A 23,228-nucleotide genomic window follows, 5' to 3' on the forward strand; every position below is an offset into this window, starting at 1 on the left:
CAGTTCTGGATACCAGCATCCCATGGGGTAGGACACTGGAGAGTCAGCCTTCAGAGTGAGAGAAACTGGCTTGAAATACTCACTCCAGCTCTTTCTTCCTTCCTTCCATCCTTCCTTCCTTAATTCCTTCTTTCCTTCCTTTCTTCCTTCTTTCCTTCCTTCCTGTCTTTCTTTTCTCTCTCTCTCTCTCTCTCTCTCTCTCTCTCTCTCTCTCTCTGTCTCTCTCTCTCTTTTAGTCAAGGTCTCACTCATGTAGCCCAGGCTGACCTTTTAACTCACTACACAGCCCAAGATGGCCTTGAACTTTGGATTCTTCTGCCTCGCCTCTCAAGTCCTGGGATTACAGACCTATACTATCATATCTGTCTTATCCCAGGGCTCCTTGAATGCTATGCCAGCACTGTACCGAATGAGCTACAGTCCCCCTCCCCCACAGCCCCAACTCTCTAGAGCAGTTTGGACCAAACAAAATGAAACCAAACACTGTATAAATACCCACCTGCCTCACCTACAAGGCACTACTTAAATAACAGCTAAGAGCATTTCGCTTTTCTAAATCATTATTGATGAAGATGGCATTACTGATTGGGAGACTATCAAAGTATCAGAAGATCGAGGTCTGCGACTGAACACAAAAACTGACAGGTTCCCTGAATTTTTCTACAATTACAGAACATATCTTAAGTGCAATCAGAACGGTTCTGTCAGCTAAAAACTGCCCTGCTTTACTTAAAATAGTTTCATCCCAAAGGGCAGAACTGCATACAGCTCAGTGATAAGGCCCTTCTAGTATGTTCAAGGACCTGAGTTCAATCCCTAGCAGCACAATAAAATAAATAAAATATCTGGGTGTGGTCACCATGTTAATCTTCCCTGCACTAGGAGACTAAGAACACTGCCAAAAGTTTGAAGCTGCCCTGAGCAACGCACTGAGTTCCAAGTCATCCTGGATTACAGAGTGAAATCCTGTCTCAGAATCCCCTAAAATGCAATAGATAAATAAATAAATCTACTGCAGTAATATAATGTCATTTTCTTTCTAATCAAAGATTTCAATTCTGAACAACTTCCTCAAATTGTAGAGTTGGGCTTGGGGGTGGGGATTTGTGACTATAAGCCGCTTTAAACCAACACTAGGAAAAAGAGCACATCCCTTGATCTCTGCACACAGAAATCGTTTCTTTTAAAAACGTGTTATTTCATTCATGCTCAATGTAACACGTCATATCTTCTATGACGTCTATTTGTGTAATCTTTAGTTTCCTACTACTCTGATGGCTGAAATCACATTAAAAACTTGCTGAGTGCTTACTTAAATCATATGTGAACATGTTTAATACCTCATAAAAGGAAGTGAACTGTAAGTTGTCAAAAGATAGACAGGTGGAATTAAAAGAATTAAAAGGCTGCTAATACTCATTTAGTGCGTCACAGGGAATTTCACCAAATGTGTTGTAACAAGCTGTTTAGCACAGATCCCCATGTAAATAACCATTAATTGATGGCCACTAACATATAAAAACATTGTAAAATATGCTATACCCTAATAAAACAGAGGGGAAGGGAAAATGACAAAAAAAAAAAAAATTATCCCACCATCAAAGGCCATATGAATTGGCTCAAGGCAAAAACTTTTAAGAATAAGATGTGAAGAAAATCCCAGTATATGATTGTTATTACATACATTATGAGTAACATAAAAAAAGATTCATAAAAGATTACTTACAAGCTGCAGAAATGGTTTAGCAAGTAAAGGTGCTTGCCACCAAGCCTCCTGATAACCTGAGTTCAGCACTCAAGAACCACGTGGTAGACCAAGAAAACCCTTTCCCTGATTTTCAGGTTTTCTCCTGATTTACACACGCACCAGCCTGCTGGTAGATGGACTTTCTCTCTCCCCCCGACCTTCCCTCACACACATAATAAAATATATTATTAAAGATAACTTTTAAAAGATGATTTATTATTAAATTTTCATATTGATTTCATTAAATATTTCAATGAAAATGAAAATGTTCACCTAAACATATAAACAAAGGTGTTTTGGTGTGTGGGCAGTCCTACACAGCCAGGAAAACACCAACAATACTTTCAATATCACAGAGAGGTACCGGACATCACACTGTTAACTCTGTCTTATTATTAGATAGCAGAAAACATTCTGATAACTCATGGATACAGATTCAAATAACTTAGTCTTTTAAAATAGATTCACTACCAACAATAATCTAATTCACTTGCTGAAGAAAATAAATGTTCAATATTAAGGCCTACAGAACAATATATCGATAACTCAAAGGAAAGTGTCTCTCTAGACACGACAGCAACAATGCATAAATAGACTCACAGAGACTGCAGCATGCATAGGGCTCGCACAGGTTCAAGCCAGACAGGGTCCCAGCATTGAAAAGATGATAGGGACATGGGCTCTCACCCCTAACCAAGAAGCTACCTGCAACTGATATCTGCTTGAAAAGGAAATGTGAGTTTTTTTTACTGGAGTTTCACTGGGTATATTGATCACTCTTAAAGGTATGTCTCATGCCCAGCAGTGGATGGCCAAAGGAAAACAAACTCAGAGGTATTTTTATAGACTTCTTTTTTTCCCTCATATTGCTTTGTTTAGCCATTATTTTGTATTACTGGTTTTTGCTTGTATATTATGGCTTTCAGTTGAGTTGTTTTTACAGGTTTTTCTTTGAGCCTCTGTGTGTGTGTGTGTGTGTGTGTGTGTGTGTGTGTGTGTGTTTATTTTTTTTCCCAGTTTGTTTATGGATTTTGATTGTTTGCCTATTTTCTGAAGAATTAGAAAGGTAAGAGTTGTGTGGGTGGGGAAAAGGTGGGAGGAGCTAAGAAGAGAAAGTATGATCAGAATATATTGTATGAAAAAAATTTGCAATAGAAAAGAAGTAGAACATAGGTCTGGAGAGATGGCTCAGGATTGAAGAGCACTGGCTGCTCTAGCAGAACACCCGGGTTTAGTTCCCAGCACCCATGCTTTGGCTCACAAACATCTCCAACTCCAAGGCAGTGTGGGGGCCTCTTGCATCGGATATGCATGTGGTTTCTACCCATATATACAGGGGGAAAACACACATAAAATTTAAAAAAAAAAATCTTTTAAAACAAAAAAGTAAGGATGACTAAACATAGAAGCAAGACACAAAGCAATATGAATAGCACACGTTACTTCCAGCCCCACACACAGAATAAAATAACCTTTAAATTTTTTCTAAAATGTTATTTTTGCCATGTTGTTGTTGTTCAATTGGTGCCAAACAGCAAAATCAACAAGGTGGGATTGAAACTTCATTCAATCTATCTAGTCTCAATTTTACTTCCTATTCAAGAAAGCAGGAATAAAGTTGAGAGACTAAAATAATTTCTTACCTGCTTGGATGTCACAAACAAAACCAACCATCCTCAGTTTTTAACATCTTTCTTAAAACAGAAAAATATTACTTTGGGTATATATACAATATTGAATTTATATACATGGTCAAGTAGTTTCCTAAGGTCCTGATTTGTGTTCTCCTAATATTATGAAATTAGGAATGAATAAGATTGGCATAATAAAATTAAAATTATTTCTTAAATTATGGAAATATAACTTGTTGAGTTTAGCAATAGAGTAAATGTAAAGGAAATGCTCATATATCTAAGTTGTTTCAAGCTTATTAATTTTTTTTTTATAGAAACAGTAACTATGGTGTGCCTGGCTGTGTAATAGTAAGGGCTTTCCAAGGATGAAAACACGTGGTAGAAAATGAAGATAACTACTGCTGAGGAGTTTTAAAATGTACCGTCTACCACATGGACTGTTTCTGAAGGCAATCAGCCCACCGGGCTGTAAATTTCTGTCACCCTGTAACAGCTTACACTTCTAAACATGCCCAGATGACAGGCAAAACAGCCACACTAGAACAAGCTAGCGTTTGGTAACTAACCTAATTGTTCAGATTGAAATGACAGAATATCTAACTCCTAGGATGAAAATATAAGATAAGTTTTTACCGTCACTCCTCACTCCTTACTAATCATGCCTAATTAAAACAACTTCTCAGAATCTCTAAATTACATACAAGATATCAAACGTTCTCCATGCTTAGGTGCTTTCAAAAAAAAAAAAATGTTAACAAGAAGCCAAACGAGATATACAGAGTCCACTGACCTACATGCTCAGTTGCATTAATACTGAATGCAGCGTGTGCATATGCAGATGAAAACACAAACAAATTCTTCAATTCCTAAACAGACTCTGAGTCTCCCAAATGTGGTGCTTGTGACTAACAGTGAGAGAAAATGGAAAATGCAACTAAAACTGTCTGCTGAAAGCCCATTCCAGTCTAGGCACAGCAAAAAGCCTGAGTGACAGCAGAGAGGGATGTGCAGATATGTGCAGGAATCCAGCCAAACGTTGGGCAATTCCCCCCATAGCCTTGAATGTATCGACAAATGGCGCTTTCTCTTTTTGACTGCTAAAGAATATCAGTTGAGGGAAGACAACATAGTTCAATGGTAGTATGTTTGCCTAGCATGTAGGAGGCCCTAAGTTAAATTTCCAGCACAAAGGGGATCAAAAAAAAAAAAAAAAGTAGAGTGGTAGAAATTCCCTTGTCTTTAAAATGCATAGCCCTAAGGATTAGGCTTACAAAGACATGTTATATCAAATAATATAAATGAAAAGTTGCACAAAAGCTGTCCATTCCACAAAAGTGTCTGATGGAACTTCCAAAAATTTCTGGGGAGAATATTAAACATACTATGTTGAACCGAACTCTATATCTGCCTTTGCATGTTTCTCACTAAAAAATGTTCCTGCAAAAACCTTTATACTAGAATACTGTAAAAGAAGTGTTATTCAAAGAAAATTTAGATTGTAATTTTTTTAGTATTCATTTACTTTTATTTTATGCGTGTGAATGTCTTGCCTGCATGTAAGTCTGCATACCACATGCATGCAGTGCTCATGGAGATCAGAAGAGGGCCTCAGATCTTCTGGAACTGGAGTTATAGGCAGTTCTAAGCCACCATGTGGATACTGGGAATCAAACCCTGGGTCTTCTGCAAGAGCAGCAATGCTCTTAACTGCTGGGCTATCTCTCCAGCTTCCAAATTTTATATTTTAAAACACAGTCTCTAATTACACTTTACAAATTTCAGTATGTGCTTGTTCTCAGCAATAAAATACTTAACTACTTTACAAATAACGTAATAAGCACAGTTGGTCCCAGTCACTCTGGCTTGAACCCCTGCCACATCCCCAATGCTGTACACCTGAACGGTATGTCAAAGGTGGAAGCATGGTGTTTTCCTCCAAATAATTTGTAATACAATATGGGAACAACTGAAACAAAGGTATACACTACAAAATAAAGCCAGTCTATAACTGTCTCTAATTGTGTGTCAATATAAAATAATGTTGCTGAGCATTTTGTAGGAAATTACTCTGTTCTTTACATATAACTGTAATTAGTAAAATTGGCAAGACACTTTTCAATTTAAGATACGGTTTTCACAAAATTCACCAAATCCCCAAAACACTCTATGGTGCTCATTATGAAAGTTTTACCATTTTTTTTAATGAAGATTTTGAGATCTTAGAAAAATACATGATTGGATCAAGTTTACATACTAAGTGACTGAGCCAGTCTTCGAATTGGGGTACACCAGAACTATATCAATAATTTTCTAGATCAGTTTTACTAGACCAATAATTTTCAAAAGCTTTCATGTTAAGTAAGTCCTCTTACATAAGGTAATGCAATTTGACCGTTACCACGTTCCTCACATGTAATAGTGGAAGCTGATATTCACCAAGAATATACTATGGGGTAGGCACTTCTCTCCACTATTACACTAGACCAATCAGATCAGTCAAAACCCTATAAGGACAGATTCTATCTCACGCTGTTTTATTGATGAAGAGACTAAGGCTTGGATTAAAATGGGTAAAGGGCCCAAGATCACACAGCTGGCAGTTAAGGAACAGGAATCAGGACTGCAGCACAGAGCGTATCATTCTGGGACTGATGATGTTCTCAGGGGGAAAACAGACCAAAGAAAGAGTCTGGAGAGATGCTCGGCAGATGAGGGATCTTCCTGCTCTTCCAGACAACAGGAGTTTAGTTCCTACTACCCACATCTGAGGGCTTATAACTACAGGGATCAGATGTTTCTGGCCTCCAAGAGCACCCGAACTCACATGTGTACACACGTGTGCGCGCGCAAACACATACACACACACATCACTAAAAATAATACAATAGAAATAACTAAAAAAAGCAAAGGAAGACAACAAGCATGTCTCCTGAGTCAGGAAGGTGTTTGCAGACACTCAGCATGAATAGATGAGGAACACTGGTAGAACAGCATGGAGAAGAAAGTACCCCAATCAGGCAGGGGTACTCATCTCCCATGGAGGGGAAAGAAGGGAGCAGAGAGCCCTACACTACCAATCTGAGATGGGGAGCACAAGACGAAGTGGATAAAAAGTGATGATTCTAATTAAGAAAGTTAGTAAAAGTGAAGTACCAGACTCACTTAAGACTCATTTTTCTCATTTAAGAGGAAACTTAAAGCCATTAAAAGACTCAGAATAAGCATGGCAATATCCCCCAAATGTGATAGCCCACCACTGCCGAAGTGCCTGTCATACCAGAAGAAATAACATAATCACTGGGGAAAAAAAAAATCTGACTGAATGTTTTCAGTCTTTTTTCCCTTAAACCAGCATTTATACTTCTGCACCCCTCCTCATTCAAAAAAAAAAAAAAAAAACTTCCAATGGATTGGAGGCTGGAAAGGGAAATGTAATTAGCATAGCATGTTCTCACTAGTTTTCATACCAGGACACCAAGACGCTCATGGTCAGTTTAACATATAGCTCTTTCTCAGAACTATAGCAAGTCTGATAAAGAAAACTACCACAGAATTCCACTGAAGCAAATAAATAAGCTGAAACCTAAAGTATATCTTAAAAGTAGAATTTGAAAATCCATTTACCATAGTGGAGGACAAAGGCAATGATCTCCAGACATCCTTAAGTGGTATGTCTTAAAAGATATATTCAGTGAGGAAAACTAAGTCTAATGGAATTTCCTCTCACTACTTAAAATAAACCAGGTCACTGAGAGGGATCTGCACTATTGTGTTCTCTTCATTTCGATTCCAGTTTAATTTCATCAAACCATAAATTCCCTTGGAAATACCTTAGGCACATGCCTGCAGCCACTGTAACACCGTCGGTTCAGTATGTGTACCTTTGCACAATTTTAAACAAAATAAATAAAACATGTGGGCACACTGCTCCAAGTTGTGTTTTTTAACTCATGTCAATGCTTTACGTATGAATTATCTCTGCGGTGTAAAATGTATCGCATGGTCTGGTGGGTAATTTAATTCAGAGAACCAAGAAAAGGCCTAACGTGCACATATCAAAATCAAGCTAACTTCCTAGATTACAGCAATGATCTCTTTTTACTTCCAAAAGCCACTGAAGTTAAATATACCTCATGTAGTAAGTTCAGCTGTAACTACAGCTGTAATATACATTCAACTGAACCATGACCTATTTTTTTGTCTCAAAAGTGAAAGGGAATTATGACAGTTATGAGACTTACATTTTTTTTTTCCATTCTAGGATCCTTCTGAAAGTTATTTCACACTAGAACTAAAAGCAAAATGCACCTCATGACATTTATTTGCTTTGCAAAAATATTTGTTACTGCTCATAAGGTGACATTTTAATCCATCATTGATAACAATTATGTTTTTCATTTACTTTCAAAGTATACAGAGCAAGAGGCATTTGGCAAGGAAATATGTGAGTGTGTAATATGATTCCTAAGTCTGAAATTCAATTATAACTACATGCTATATTTACTTAGAAGACACCAACAATCCACACAACAAATACAAAATTAACATGTATAAATAAATGCGGTTTGAAATACCCACCCCTAGCAGAAAGCTTTTTGGTGTTGATGATTTTGGCAGCATACTCTTGTCCAGTGGGGATTTTCATACATCTTCTCACCACTGAGAATGCCCCCCTGGAAACCAATAATTAGCAAGCCATCAGTATAATCACATCTCGCATCCTCTTAGAAACTTACAAATTTGAGCATTTCTGTGTGTCCCTAGCAGTCTGTCAAACATCAGTATAATAAAAGCATTATCTAGAAAATAAACAGTTCTTCCCTGGCAACCCAGATCCTTTTTAATGTTGAGGAATAAAAGTAATTCTTAATTGACTGGAAAGACACATTATTAATCAACAGAATGGAAGGAAATGCCAATTATGACCACTCTTGTTTGCACATGAAATCTGAAAACATTTCCTAATTCACACTCACAAAACACCAAATGCTCATAGCAAACCCTGCAAAGACCAGATCTGGGAAACAGAATAAAAAAAATTAAAAAAAAATTAAAAAAAAAAAACTGCTGCCTGCTTATTTCCGTAGGAAACATAATTAACGTGGCTCCAAGAAAGTAAATATGGCGATTGTTTTCATTAAAACATAAATCTCTAGCTCACTGGTGTGCTCTAACAGATCCTGGGGTAAGGTGATTTCTCTCTGCCTGGTTTGGGCTGGGGGAGGGGAGAGATTTGAATTAAGCTTCTCTTCCGACATGTCTCCATGTTTCAACAGCAGATCATCTATGGAGATACCGTTTCCATTTGATTTTAAACGCTTACACTTCCTTTTATGTATGAGAACCTACAGCTCACACACAAACGCATCCTTCCCCTAACAGTCGAAATTAGAGGGACTGGTTTGGGGTTTGATGCTTGGTAAATCCTGCCTGGGGCTCTGGTTGCTCCTGTACAGATCGTCAGTGGGTGCCCTGTCCCTCCTTAACATCTCCAAGAAGTTCTGGCACTTAAGTGAAGGAGGTCGTTTTACACAATGCTAGGCGACCCTTTGGAAGAGCTCTCCAGAGCTACAGGGGGCTTTTCCTCTGCCGGGATAAATAAATCCTCTCAGAAACGATGGACACGTAAATCCCAGAAGAATGATGTTACCATCGAGCAAAGACGGACAGCGGATATGGGGCAGGGGCGTGGGTTCTGTTGGGTGGCCCTTTTCCTGGACAGAACAACTACTTGGATGCCGAACCGGACTCTCCACCAAGCCAAGTTGAACTTTCAGCATCGATAAATATGGCACCATCTCTGAGAGCGAGTGCTCATCAGCTCATCCCAACCCGGGTCAGACCGCAGACACACCGCAGGTTGAGCAAGAGACATCTATTTGCCCCCCAAAAAGGCGATAAATGTTGCATTCTACATGCAGCTCCTTTCCTCCCCCAACACACACTCACACCTCGCGTGCGCGCACACTTCTCAGGATGACAGCTACAACTGCAGAGATGGTAAATTCACCAAGTCTCCCGGGGAGACGTGGAGGACCCGAGGAGGTGGGCTGGGGATTCGGGGCACCCGCCACGGTAGAGCAGGGGTTTCCTCCCCTCTGTGCCCCACCCGCACCAACCCAGGGGTTCGTCACCCGGCCTCGGCCCGCGGGCTCCCTGTCCCCACGGGGGGGAAGACGTGGGGTTGCAGCGAGGAGATGCCAAGGCAAGGAAGCTTACTTTCCCAGCTCCTCGAAGAGCTGATACTCGTCGGTGAACCGGGTGCAGGTGGTGGTAGAAGCCATGGCCGGGTCCGGACAGTGCGCCGCTGGGAGCGCGACGGGCGACACGCGAACAGACGCGGCTTCCCGGGACTGGCGCCGCCGCGCTGTCACCCGGGGCCGCCCTCACTTTCCTGGTCCGAAAGTAGCTCTCCGGCGAGGGAGTGCGCGCAGGGGCGGGGCGCGGGGCGAGGTGGCCAGACCAGCCCGCGCCGCGATCCCTCCTCCTTCTCCTCCTCCCTCCTCCTCCTCCTCCTCCCGCCGCGACCGCGGGGCTGTGCGCTCCAGATGGAGCCCGGGGACCCGGCACGGTGGGCTGCAGCGGACAGCGAGGCTGCACGGAGAGCGCAGCGCAGGGCCCGGGGCGGCGGCGGCTGAGAGCGAACGCCCCCGGCCCGCTGCTCCTGCGGGAGGAGGCGGCGCTGCTGACCCGCGCTCCCCACGGGGCCCCGCAAGGCTGGGAACCCGCGCGGCAACGGAGTGCGCTCGGCTCGGGCGAAGCTGGCGGCTCCTCCCCGGCGCCTCCTCCCGCCTCTCCCCCGCCCCGCGAAGCCCCCTCCTCGCCGGCCCCACACCTCCCTCTAGCGACTCCAGCCGCGTCCCTCCCGGGCTGCTCTCCCGCAGCCGTCTAGGGAGGCGGCCGGAGGGGCCGAGGGTGTGCGGAGCCGCGGGGGAGCGCGCTCAGGGGACGGGACCGGGAGGGCGCAGTGACCCACGAAGGGACGGGGAAAGGATGGGCGCGGGATGGGCTACTCGCAGCTCCCGCACCCGGGATGCTTCTACGCCGGCCATCCGGCCACGGGGCCGGGATGCAAGCGCCGCATCTGGGCGCGGTTCGCGCGTACTGCTCCGCGGGGACCCGGGTCCAGCGTCCCCCGGCTCGCGAGGACGGCCCGGGGGGCTCGGCAGCCCTGCCCAGCCCTGCTGCCCCTCCGCTAGGGGCGAGGGCGCCACGTTTCACTTCGGGTCTGACTGTCACCTCCTCGCCCTCCTCTCCCGCCGTCTCCCCCGGCCATGAACCCTAACGTAACGAAAGCGGAGAGTCCGCCGCTCGGCCACACCTCCCTCCCTTCTCCCGAGCAACTCCCCTCGCAGCCCCGGCAAGTTCTGAGAGTAAGAAGGGGGGGGTTCTCGCGAGAGGTCCCGCGCGGGTGGCGAGGGGGTGGGGCGCCGGAGAGGGTGGCCGTGGGTCACGCGACCCAGCGGGGGCTGACGTCATCGGCGTCACGTGACGGGGAGGGAGGCGGCGGAGGGCGTCGTGAGCGCTCTGCGTGCTCGCAGGCCAGGTAGGGGTGCGGGACTGCCCCGTGTCAGGGGCCAGCCGGAAAACCACCTTAGAGTTCAAGAGCAGCGCGCCCGCTTTTGAGCGTACCTTGCCAGTGTTGCCTAAACATTAGCACGGAGGGGAAAAAAAAAATTACCATGTAAGATAGGTAAGTTGTCAGTAGTTGCTAAGATCATTTCTGGGCCTTCCCTCCAGTTATGGGTATTTTAATAAACTGCCATGAGGCTATGGCAGGCTCAGAGGCGGCAGAAAACACAAGCATCGTCAACTTTTTTTTCTTCAGATTGCTGCTTTTTGTTCTACAGCAGGAACCATAAAATCCTGCATTCCTGTTGCTGCTTCGCTCCTGCTTAGAATTACATCATGCACTTAAAATTTCACAGCGGAAATAACGATAGATAACTTTCAGTTAGGGACACGTTAGAGGCTCTGTTGCCTGAGTGGCTGGTTCCTTCATTACTTTGCCCAGTGTCGTTCCTGTTCTTAGTTCTTTTATTTCCTTTTTTTTTTTTTTTTTAAAGAATGCCATTCCGCCTGTGAGTGGCCTTTGAGCTCAAGTATTCAAGATGGTCATAAAATTTTTAAAGGCTTTTTTGTTGTACATTTTGCAAATATTTCTCACAGTTCCAATAGTCCTCTCCCACTCACCACCACGGGAACATGTTTTTGTATTTAGTCGTCATTCAATGTCTGCATTGTTTTGCCTGTGAAAGTGTCGTCTACTGGACTGTTTTATTATAATGTTTCCCAGAATTTCACTTGCATCCTTTTCTGTTCTTCCCATGCATTAGAGTCCTGGTATGACATTGACATTGCCAAGCACATGGGCCCTGCACATGACCCATTTTCTTTCTTGTGTGTTTCCTGCCTGGAGACCCCTGCTGTTCAGTTGTCATTGTGCGACACCTTTGGAAGCTTCTTGGAAATTCTCTGTGGTTTTTATATAGCTTTGATTTCTTTCTTTCTAAAACAAATCTTGCCTTCAGTCTCCTTAAATTGGAACATTTTTACTTGAGATAAGGTCTCAGTGTGTCACATGGGATGTCCTTGAACTCACTATGTAGACCAGGCTGGGCCTCAAATTCAGAGATCCACCTGCCTCTTTCTCCCTGGCCTTGTGATTAAAGGCCTGTACTACCCTGCCTGCCTAAATTTGAACTTTTTTTTTTTTTTTGAGTCAGGATTTCTCTGTGTAGCCTTGGCTGTCCTGAACTTGCTTTGTAGACCAGGCTGGCCTCAAACTCACAAGAGATCTGCCTGCCTCTGCCTCTTAGAGTGCTGGGATTAAAGGCACGCACTACCTTGCCTGGCTAAATTTGAACATTCTTAATAACAAAGTCGAAATGTATTCCATCTAAATCTTGGCCATAAAAGACAAGGTTCATTTGGTATAAATGTAGTGACATAGAAAAAAGACATGAAAAAAAATTAAAAGATAAAAAATAGTGTTTAAGTATTAATAATCAAGCTAAAAACTGAAAGGAAAAAATTTTATCTCAGCTAAACATTTGTAATATATGGCTCTAGGTTATAATGAAATAATTTAATATTGTTTCCTGAATACAAAAGTGAAAAGAAAAAAAACTAAAGTTAAAAAATGAGCATAATAAAAGTTTTACAATTAGAAAGAAAATTGCTCTTTAAATACTGATGCAGGGAAGTCTATGTAATTACAGAATTTACCTCAGCTATTTAAAATAATGATAACTGTAAATGGTTAGAATATGCTTTCAGTACAAAAGAAAATGTAACTGCATTTGATATATCGCTATCAAATTAGCATTAGTAGACAATAAACTTATACATTATACAAATAATGTTTAATCTATAATTGCTCTGTTGTTTGATCTGTATTATGGTCTCATTAAAGTATTTCTTTTATTTAAAAATATTCACCGTTATTTTTAAAGTTTAGGTGTCCTTAAGACAGCAGTCAGATTGATTATATTTTCTTTTAATTCTACTTCATCACTTTTGGAACAGGAGCAAAATAAAGTTAAGTTTTTAAAAGGCATCCTTGTAAACAGAATGACTGGTGAGTTTAGTGTCAAATGTATTTACATGTAGTCAAATATTCCTTACTATTCCAGTGAACAAAGGGGGATTGGAAAAGTAATAAAGGGAAGTGTTAAAAAATTATTCACGACTTGTTTAAAATGCTAAAACAGATTTTATTCAAACTGGACCAGGGTTATGGGGACTGTTGTAACCTAATCTGTCAACTCTGATCCGAGGGAGGACAAGCAGAGATTTATAACCAAGGAGCGTAGGGGAGGCCACTACGTGTAAATACTGAGCGCTTTCCTCCTTTTCTTCTCATTTTGCCACTTGGAATTAAAAATTGCAAAGCTTTAGTAGTCTCCCTAAGAATGGACTGGAGGCTAGTGCATTCACTACACTAAAACTTAGCATTCACATACAAACATTCCGAGAAACACAGCTCTCACTTCAAAGGGGGGGTAAGACGTTATTCTGGAGCTAAATAGGATTGCTCATTGCCCAGGACCACTGGTTATCCCAATTTCCAAATTCCGATGTAGCTAACAGTTTAGTGAAATTTTATGTTAGCAGAACAAAGTAAATCATAAGTCAAGACACTTTCCAAACACATTGGTTGAATCATTGGACAGAAAGATAACCGAAAAGCTGGAAAATCTCAACTGTAGGCCTCAGATGCTGTCCGATGCTATTCTTAGTCTTTTGGTTGACAGAAATTAAGGGTCAGCTTATACATTCCCAATGACTAATATAATAGTCACAAAAATATTAGGTCACATACAGAGAACAATAATAAATGGCTATGGAGGGCCAAGATGGTTTGTAATTAGCTCCTGGACCGTCACCATTCCAGCCTCTCTGCAATCATTAAAGGTTTAAGGTATTAACCAGCAGGCAGGGGTAAGAAAACATGCTGGGTTTGTCTTTCTGAGCCTGGGTTACCTCAGTATTATTGTCCTAATTTGTAGTTCCATCCATTTTCCTGAGAATTTCATTTTCTTAAATATCCTTATTCTTTGAGAATTTCCCTCATTGTATTTTGATCACATTCATCCTTTCCAGCTCCTCCCAGATCTACCTGCCATTCCACATCCTATCACATTGAGTCCTCGTTTAAAAACAAAAAACTATCAAGTTCAATTAGTGTTGCCCATCTACTCCTGCCTATGTGGACATCCACTGGAGCATGGTAGGTCTCCAGGGACCATATTCTTAGAGAAAATCAGCTCTCCCTCTCACCAAAGCTATCAACTAGCAGTAGCTTCCCAGTTAGGGGTGGGACTTCATGACCACCTCTCCCCTCCATGCTAGCATCCTGTCAAGCTTGAATTGTCTGGGTCTAGTACATACTGTCACAATCATGATAAGTTCATATATGCATCTACCCTGCTGCATCCAAAATAGAAATAATTTTAAAACACCACTGTTTCCTTTAAGTCATCTATTGCTGCTCACTATACAGTCTCTTTCTGGCCCCTCTTCTTCAGTGAGAGTTGGTCCTTGGGAGGAACAGGGCTGGTTTGGGTGACTTAGGCTCACCCACTGATGGCTGAGTACTCCCAAGACTATGAAAGCCAGAAGAGCTTGGACAGATGTCCTGCAGACCCTGGGAGAACATACATATCAGCCCAGGCTACTATATCCAGCAGAACTCCATGCTCACTTATTCTCTGCCCCTTGACCAATTTTGAGTCTCAGTGTTAGTCATCTACTGTAAAAATGAAAAAAAGAAAAAGAAAAGAAATTTCTCTGGTGAGGTTTGAGGATCCAGTGTAATACTGTCTCCTTTTTCAGAGACATAGTAGTTGATCCTCCACCAGGGCCTATTACTGTCCTAGGTTCTTGGCCCCAATAATGGGGCCAGTTCTGGGTTCCATATTGTGAAGAGGGCCACAAATTGAATCAGACAGTGTTTGGATGCTGTACTGGTTGGTTCTTGCCACCTTGACACAAAGAGGGAACCCCAAGTGAGGAAGTACAGCCATCAGATTGACCTATGGGTATGTCTGTGGACCATATTCTTGATGAATGATTGATGTTGAGAATTCAACCCGGCTAGCTGAGCAATCCAAGTAAGGAGTGTTCCTCCATGGTCTCTGCTGCAGCTCCTACCCTCAGGTTCCCCCTTGAGTTCCTGCCCTAACTTCCTTCAATGATGGACTGTGATATGGACATATAAGCCTGTTCTCTCAAGTATCCTCTGTGTAGCTAGCTGAGTGGCCATGAATTCCTTAAGCCTGTCATTATCATGGAAGCCTTTCCTCTTCAGTTATGACAGATACCTTTTCTGGAAACAATAGTCTCTGTTGGTAGTTGTTGTCTCTCAGGCTTGAAAGTCATCACTCCCAGTTCTCTTGGCTTCTACTTTCTTTTGAGAAATCTGCTTCTATTCTGATGGACCTGCCTTTATGCTTAAGAAAGCCAGCTGAGCAATGGTGCCTCTCTCCCTCCTGCTTTCTTTGTTATGTACATTTAGCAATTTAATTATAATGTGACAAGGGAGGTACTCTTTTTTTTTTTTCCTGGTGTACCTTGATTGATATTTCTTCACCTAATTTAGAGACATTTTCTATTATGATTTCACTGAAATCGTCTCTATGCCATTAGAACTGAATTCTTCCTCTTATTTTTATGCTTACATTTGAACTTTTTTGAGAGGGACCCTGGAAGTGATTATGGCAGGGAAGCTATCCTCAAAGAGGTGAGAATGCAAATTCCGTTCAGATTGACTACCTCTACCTGGATCAAGACTTTGGAAAGTCTGATCTCAGGCAGTGTCTTCCCAAAAAATGTAAAAACAGTATAATTTGGGGGGAAAAGGTTTCCTGTTGCAATACAATCCCCAGTGGACGTGGAAATGTAGTTATATGGAAACTTGGGTAAGAGTACATGTCATTTCTCCCAAGAACTTGGGTTCTAGAGATAGACTGCTAGCTTATAGGCCTAGGGAACTCTCGGCCTGGTCTCTGTCTCAGTGTAGAGGTCATTTGGGCTATTATCTACAATCTGGTCCTGGTTGTCGAGCTTGATATGGCCTGGCCCAACAGATAACCCAGATTACCAGGCTGTTAATCACTTCTGGGTAGAAGAACAGGTTTTTGGTGTTTGTTAGTTTGCAAGGGACTCCAGATCCTGTCCGTCAGTCCCTGGTCACCAGTTCTGGAGAAGTAAAGGAGGTCAGAGGCAGGCCCTTATTTCCTGGAAACTGATCACCTCTAGTAGCTCCAGGATATAAGCAAAGCCTGTTGAATCTGGGTGTGAACACAGGACAGGGGTGTGAGCCCAGGACTGGTTTGAACTCTTTTCTGGAGTGGAGAGGGTAGCTGCAGCAGGTTGACAGATAGCCACATGCTGGTGCTCTAAAGTTGATACCTCCTCTCTGTTATCTCCCTGAGCTCTAACTCCTGTGTACCCTCCCTACTGGAAATTTCCTCTTGGATATTCCAGCTCTGTTAAAACCCACCCAAAGCAAATAAACTTACACCTGTACTTCCTCTACGGCTCAGTGAAATTTGAGGGTTCACTGTCTCCCACATTTCCACAATTCACCACAAGTCTGTGTATTTCACACATTTCCACTTAAATTCAGACATGAGGTCAATTTTCTCCTGGGAATTTTTCTTACTAAGGAAGCCTAACGTGCCTCATCTCAGCGTAGGTGCCATTGTTGGTTCCTTTAAAAAACATAATGTAAAACAATTTTTAGTGCATTGGCAGATCTGGACCCTGCTTAATTTCATACTCATCTCATGTCTCTACCACATGCCAATTCCTAAAGATTTCTAGATTATATAACTTCTCTCCATTTCTCTGCCTACCCAGTTTGTGGGAACAGCCTCTGAGTTGCACTAGTACATTTTTTCCATTTCCTGCACACAACTGAGACTCGTGTCTTTTGAAATATTGAAGTATTTCATTCACTTCTTTGATGATCTTAACATGGAAACTAAAATCTTTCATGTTTCAAGAAACCTTATGAGATCTATCTCTGTATCTTACGTTGTTCAAGAAGCCGTTCCAAATCCCCTAAGCCAGAAAAAACGGTTTCCTTTAACATTGGACTGACTGTGGTTATTATTTAAACCTGACCGAGTTTTCGTGTGTGAATGATTTGAAGGACTGACATCCTTTTTTCCATAATGGATAAGGCTCTGCACAGATTTGGTTGGCTTCCTGCTTTGTCCCCGTGCACGGCAGCCCCGTGCTAGGAGCTTACGTAGGTCTCACTTACTGTTGTTTTCTGGATAGTGTCTCGCTGTGTAGTCCAGAGTGTCCTCAACCCCACAGAGATCTGCTGTATTAGAATTAGAGGTTTGTCCCGCCATGCCCAGTTCACATCTCACTAATGCTATCCGTAGCACCACAGGCTGAGGGGTGGGACTATGAACAGACGGGGTTTGTGGTCATTCACAATCCAGATAGAGCCAACAGCCTCACAGCGTCATCATTATGTTAAGTTGTCCGCCATTATTACTTACTGCAGAGACCCTGCCAGGAAATCATAGATTCCTTTATGCCCAAGACTGCTTCGCCATTCAGTTACGCTCTGTTTGTTTATTTGTATGCTTTTGTGACAGTTTCTTACAAATTTTCAGAGCATGATTCTTCAGGTTTAAAATTTAGCTTTAAAATAAATGACTTAAAATTTTAAATTTCTTGGAAAGGTGAAAATCTGGGGCTGGACAAGTAGCACAACAGTTAAGAGCAATTGTTGCTCTTTTGGAGGATTCCACACCCACATGATGGCTCACAACCAACTCTAACTTCATCCTGCAGGGGCTCTAACTCCCTATTCTTGTCTCCCTGGGCACCAGGCTCACATGTGCTGCACAGATATATACAGGCAGGCAAAACATCTACACACATAAAATAGAAATGAGTAAACCTAAAGAAAATTTTTAAGTTGATACTTTGTTTTGCATCATTCTAGTGCCCAGAATGGGCTTGATGCTTTGTTTCAGGTAGATAATTCAAATAGATCTCAGGATCAGTGTTTTTCACTTTAACTGTCAGCTTGAAACGACCTGGAGCTACCTGAGAAGGAGGCAGGTGAGGGATTTCCTGGAACAGACTGACCTGTGGGTATGACTGTGGGGATTATCTTGATTGTTAATGAATGTACGAGGGCCCATCTAACGATGCGCAGCACCATTCCCTGGGCAGGTGTACTGGGCTGTTTAAGGAAAGCAGCTAGCCATGAGCCTACTCAAGCCACCCAGCAGCATTCTCTATGGTTTTGGCTGTTCTTCCTTGGCTGTGGTTTCCCAGGTCAGAAGCATTTTTTCATGGAATAGAGGGCAGACCTAACTTCAAGTTCCTTGCCCTGAGTACCCCTAGTAGTGGACTATTGCCTGGAAAACTCTGTTTAAATAAATCCTTCCCTCCTCTAAGCTGTTTCGGTGATGGTATTTGTTACAGCAACATAATGACACTAAAACAAGATCTGTTTCTTACTCTCTTCTCTCTAAACCTATATAATTATTTCAAGTTTATCCCATTTGCATATTAAGAAGTCCAACTAACTTCTTATTGTTCAGGGTCTACATATTACTTTCCTAGATCATCGAATTTTCTTATTCTTGGGTTTTTGGGTTTCCCCAACATTCGTTATATAATAACACTTTCATTTCTTCAAAAACCAGGGATTCCAAAACCTGTTTGCCTCATCACGCAACACATGTTGCTAAACCTATTCACCAAGATGTGCTCCATCCCACTACAGAAATAGATTTGGAGTTTTGTATGTAGCTTGAATATATATATAGCAGACATCCCTGACTTGAAGATGTATTTTTGGCAAAGGTGTGAGAACAGAAGTACTTCCTGCACTTCCAGACCTGGCCCATGAAAACTTCTCATTCATGGTTTTGCTGTGCCTGACAGATTCTCAATCACTAGGGTAGTAAATCCAGGGTTAGTCTTATAAGAAACCCATTGAGGATGGAAAAGCGGCTGCCAGTCTGGGCAGACTTCATAGCACAGAGAAGCTAATGGAGAAGCCTTCTCCGTGCCAGAGTCATAAAGTTATTCTTTAAAGGATTGAAACCTGACTCTCCTGGGTGATTTGAGGTTACCAAATCTAAAATAGCAAGGAGGGGGTATTTATGGCAAAAGCCTGGACAAATGTGTTATCATTTTAACTCAAAATTGAGGGATAAAATTACAGCTAGCACCTGAAAGGTTATGGGCTTGGATTCCGTCCGTGTCACAGTTTTTTCATGTTCTGCCGTTTCCTTTGGCGTGCTATCCGAGAGCTATTCTGTTGCGAAATTACCCACCTCCAGTCAGAGCAGACCCGTGAGCTGCTTAAGTTAAGTGAAGAATCAGTTTACATCACTCACTGCCTGTGCTGCCCTCCGTGCTTCCCATGCAGTGACTGACCATGCCCCTGCAAAGGCCAGTCACATCATCTTTAATCGGGTTCATTTATAATGTCTTTCTTCATCCTCAGTTATCTCTCTGCAGGAAAATGAGGGTGCGCAATTAATAGGCATTTGTGAACAACTCTTTTCACAACTGTCTGAATGAGAAGGGTGTGCTCTCAACTCAAGTGTGAGCAGGTGCTTTTGAATGTGAAAGCAAGTAATCTGGGTGGGTGGGTGGATTGCCAGAGAACTCGGTGGTGGGGAACAAACCAAAGTCCCCTGACATTTACATGGGAAAGGAGCATCATTAATTTTAGAGCAGTTTTCTATAGTAAACGTGCACATAGACATAGGTCATTAAGCTGAGAATAGACTGTCCAGAAAAGGAGATAAATTGGTTTTTACAGGATTCACCTTCAAGTTTGGCAAATGGGCATTAAATCATTTTAAAAATAATAAACAAGTAATATAGGAAAGCATCTAAGAACTATAAGAATGTGGGGGCTGGAGAGATGGCTCAGTATTTAGACAGGGGAAGTGTACAACTCTTCCAAAGAATTCAGTTCCCAGTACCCACGGTGGGTGGTACCACTGCCTGTAATTCTATATCCAGGAACTTGGAGGTCCTCTTCTAGCCTGTATAGGAACCTGCATTCATGTGGTAGATCACACACACACACACACACACACACAAGCACGCATGCACTCACACATACAAATGCACACACATGCACATAAACACACACACGAATAAACTTTCTTTTTAAGTATAATACAAAGCACTGTCTGGTGAAACAGGCACAGAAGTTTATTCTGAGAAAGGATGAACAAAATTAGATCTAGACCAAGAGTAGGAACTAACTAGGTGAGGTGTAAAAAATACCATTCTCGGAGATGCAACACATCAACTCACAAATTCAAGGAGGGGAAGGAGGCCCAATGTGGCTAAGGCGCAGAGGGCAGAAGCCAATGGAGTGAGCAGGGGAGGATCTTGGGGTAAGTATAAGCAATGGTATGGGAACACCGAGATGAACTGAGAAGGGCTGGATGTGATGTTTCTGAATTGTATTCAATCCAGCTGTTCAAAAAAAAGGGGAATTTGGGGAGACTGTCCTGCTTCAATGGCTGTAAAGGCCTGAATGGTCATGGCTGCATTACGCTGTTGTGAGACTCTAATCTTGCATATATACCACAGGCAAACCAAGGTGACCAACACCAGAAGGCCTGCTAACGCTCCCATGCCCGCCCATTCCTTCAGATGATTCATGGCTGCAGCAATCCATGATTATAATCCTGTGGCTAGTCCTGCGTCCACTCTGGTAGAATTTACCATGACAATGGCCACTCTCAGCTGCTCCATCTTAGTATCGAATTCTCCAGTCCAATTACCTAAAATATAGCTAGACAATTGTTTAGACAGATTTGCAGCACAGGGAAAATTCTCATGTTGTATGCTAGTGACTCAAAGTCCAGCATACTTTCATTGACAGCCAAGTTGAGCAATTTGCCATAGGGTATCAATTTGCTCCTGCACGAGGTCAATCCTCTGATTGAACACCATCAAACCTCCTTTTAGTTGAGCATTAATTCCTTTTTGTACAACTAAGGCATGAGCCATTGAAGCAGGACAGTCTCCCCAAGCATGGTTGGCTACCATAAAAAGCCAAAATGTTACGCTCAGGATGCGAGGCTAAGCACTGCACTCAGGGTCAGCCGCTTTGGACCCAGAGAAGAGCATGTCTGATTGCATGCGGGTTGATGCCCCAGGTCCCGCCTCTGAGAAAAAGGTATCAGACGGGTCTGATGCTCTTTGGGTGGATGACACCTAAATGAACATCGGTACAAAGTCCCAATTTATTTCTAATATCAGAGATCAGACCTCTACTCTTGCCTGATGCATCTAAAACAAAAAGGGGGAACTGTAGAGAGCTGCGTAATGCTGCGCCTGAAAGATGGAGCTGGTTTCCGCCTTCCACCTTCCCGATGGTGAGTGCTCTCTGTCACGAACAACTCCACATTTGGCTAAGGCCGAGGATCTGGCTTGCTTCCATGTATGTGGACCTATCTGCATTGCCCACATGGCATGCTGAGGTTGGCTACCCAGAGGCTATTTAAAGTGGGCTGGCTTTACCCAGGGTCAGATGATTGTTCAAGGTTCCTGAATAAACTGCATTGAAAAAAAAAAAGGGAATTTTACTAAGCTATGGTGATTGACCTGAAAATAAGGGAAGAAAACTTATAACTTGAATTCAGGTAGTAGTGGCAAAAATAAAGATAAATATATAAAAATAATAAAGATAAATATACTTCCTTCAAGTTTATATAAAATATACTTGATACATGAAATAATAAATGGCTTGACAATTGAGATTGTTTGCATTGATAGAAATTAGATATAGATCACCTGTGTAAGCATGACTTGGATTTTTGTTTTCTACATTTTATTTAGAAAACACAAGATTACAAATAAATAATGTTATTTTGCTCAAAAATATTGCCACCTGGCAAAATAGCTTGCTTATCGGCTATCAAAATTTGTTTTACTGTGTTCCCCACTTTAAAAACATTGAACTTTTTAATCATGAACTTTTTCTTTCTTTTTAGCAATTCACTTCCTTGAAAGACTTGAGTTGATGGAGGCCAGGGTTCAAGTGTGATATCAGGCTCCTGAAACACTAAGGTTGTCTAGATGAAGGCTTTGCACTGTTGGAATAAGCTCACTGTTCCATATCAGCAAGTTAATGGAAGACATTTTGAACACTGCAATAATGGAAATGTCATCTTTTATTTCACAAACATGGCACAACTATACGGTGAAATCATAGAAGTCTTTGAGTGTTGCTGCATTAAATTGTTCGATAATTAATCTTGACTGTCCCTTGATTAGGTTGAAAACCACCTAGGCGACTGTTAAAGCACAGCTTTGGGCTGTCTGTGGTGGCACTGTCAGAGAGGATTAGCTGAGGGGACAGATGTTCCCTGACCGTGAGCAGATCCAGGCTGCTGGCTAGAACCCCATACGGGATCAAAGAAAAATGAAAAAAAAAAAAAAAAAAAAAAAAAAAAGCTCACTACCATGAGTGCCCTTTGCTGCTCCACCCCACCCTGCCCACCGTGATGGACTGACTCCCCTGAAAACATGAACCAAAATAACTCTGTCCTCCCTCAAGTTGATTTTCTCAGATGCTTAGTAACAGAATTGAAAACTAACATGAATTACTCTGCATGAAACTATTTACAGAAAGAAATGGTGCAATGTGTTGATTAGAACTTAAAGTTACTGAATAATTTACGTATTTTTAACCCCATCTGTATCTGTTTGGCTATTTGGAGGGAGATATAGATGGATATATAGATATTAAATTCTCTAAAGAAAGCTTTCCAAGCATGATTGTGTGCAGAGGTAGAAATGTGAATGAAACTTCCCCAGTATTTTCTGATCTCTACTTAATAAATATATTTCACTTGTAGAATAAAAGCAGTGAGTAGGAAAGGAGGGAATGGCTTCTGAATCTAGCAGAAGTTTAACATTTGTAAGCTCTGTCGGTTCTTCCTTGATACTTAACACCAGGTGATCTCTAATTGCTCACAGAAGGATTCACAACACTTATGAGGCCATTCTCAAGGTGAGGAAACAGACACATCTGCCCAGAGAAAGTACCTGATTTAAGGGATCACATCTTTGAAGATTGAGTCCAAAGTGTGTGTGTGTGTGTGTGTGTGTGTGTGTGTGTGTATGTCTGTATGGATTTCTGTATATATACACCTATACATGTAGATAGATATGTGTATATATGCATACATGTGTATGTATTGGTGTATGTATGTATATTGATATGTGTGTATTGGTGAGTGTGTATATATAGTGGTGTGTGTGTGTGTGTGTGTGTGTAGGCAGCACCACCTTGTTTTAGAGATGGGATTTCACTGTCCTGGAGC

General features: G+C 42.1%; 1 protein-coding gene and 1 long non-coding RNA gene across 13 annotated transcripts in view; one reads left to right on the forward strand and one right to left on the reverse strand.

Moving 5' to 3' along the window:
- The window catches only part of Camk2d (calcium/calmodulin dependent protein kinase II delta), a 256,393-nt gene extending 245,650 nt beyond the window's left edge, over positions 1-10,743 (reverse strand). For 6 of the 12 annotated variants that reach the window (XM_060392782.1, XM_060392775.1, XM_060392781.1 and 3 more), the window contains exons 1-2: positions 9,601-10,740; positions 7,960-8,054 (exon numbers count right to left, since the gene is read on the reverse strand). In XM_060392782.1, coding sequence (XP_060248765.1) covers positions 7,960-8,054; positions 9,601-9,665 — 160 coding nt within the window. In that variant the 5' untranslated portion in view covers positions 9,666-10,740. Of the gene's footprint in view, positions 1-7,959; positions 8,055-9,600 lie in introns of all 12 variants that reach the window. The other 6 variants (XM_060392779.1, XM_060392777.1, XM_060392787.1 and 3 more) reach the window with 4 other exon arrangements.
- Positions 10,744-10,877: 134 nt separating this feature from the next.
- LOC132656903 (uncharacterized) lies at positions 10,878-22,933 on the forward strand. Its single transcript, XR_009594698.1, has 3 exons — positions 10,878-11,074; positions 21,160-21,275; positions 21,894-22,933. It is a non-coding gene; the product is annotated as an uncharacterized LOC132656903 (long non-coding RNA).
- The last annotated feature ends 295 nt before the right edge of the window (positions 22,934-23,228 follow it).

Source organism: Meriones unguiculatus, chromosome 10, assembly GCF_030254825.1.
Source record: "Meriones unguiculatus strain TT.TT164.6M chromosome 10, Bangor_MerUng_6.1, whole genome shotgun sequence".
In the NCBI taxonomy this organism is placed as follows: Eukaryota; Metazoa; Chordata; class Mammalia; order Rodentia; family Muridae; genus Meriones; species Meriones unguiculatus.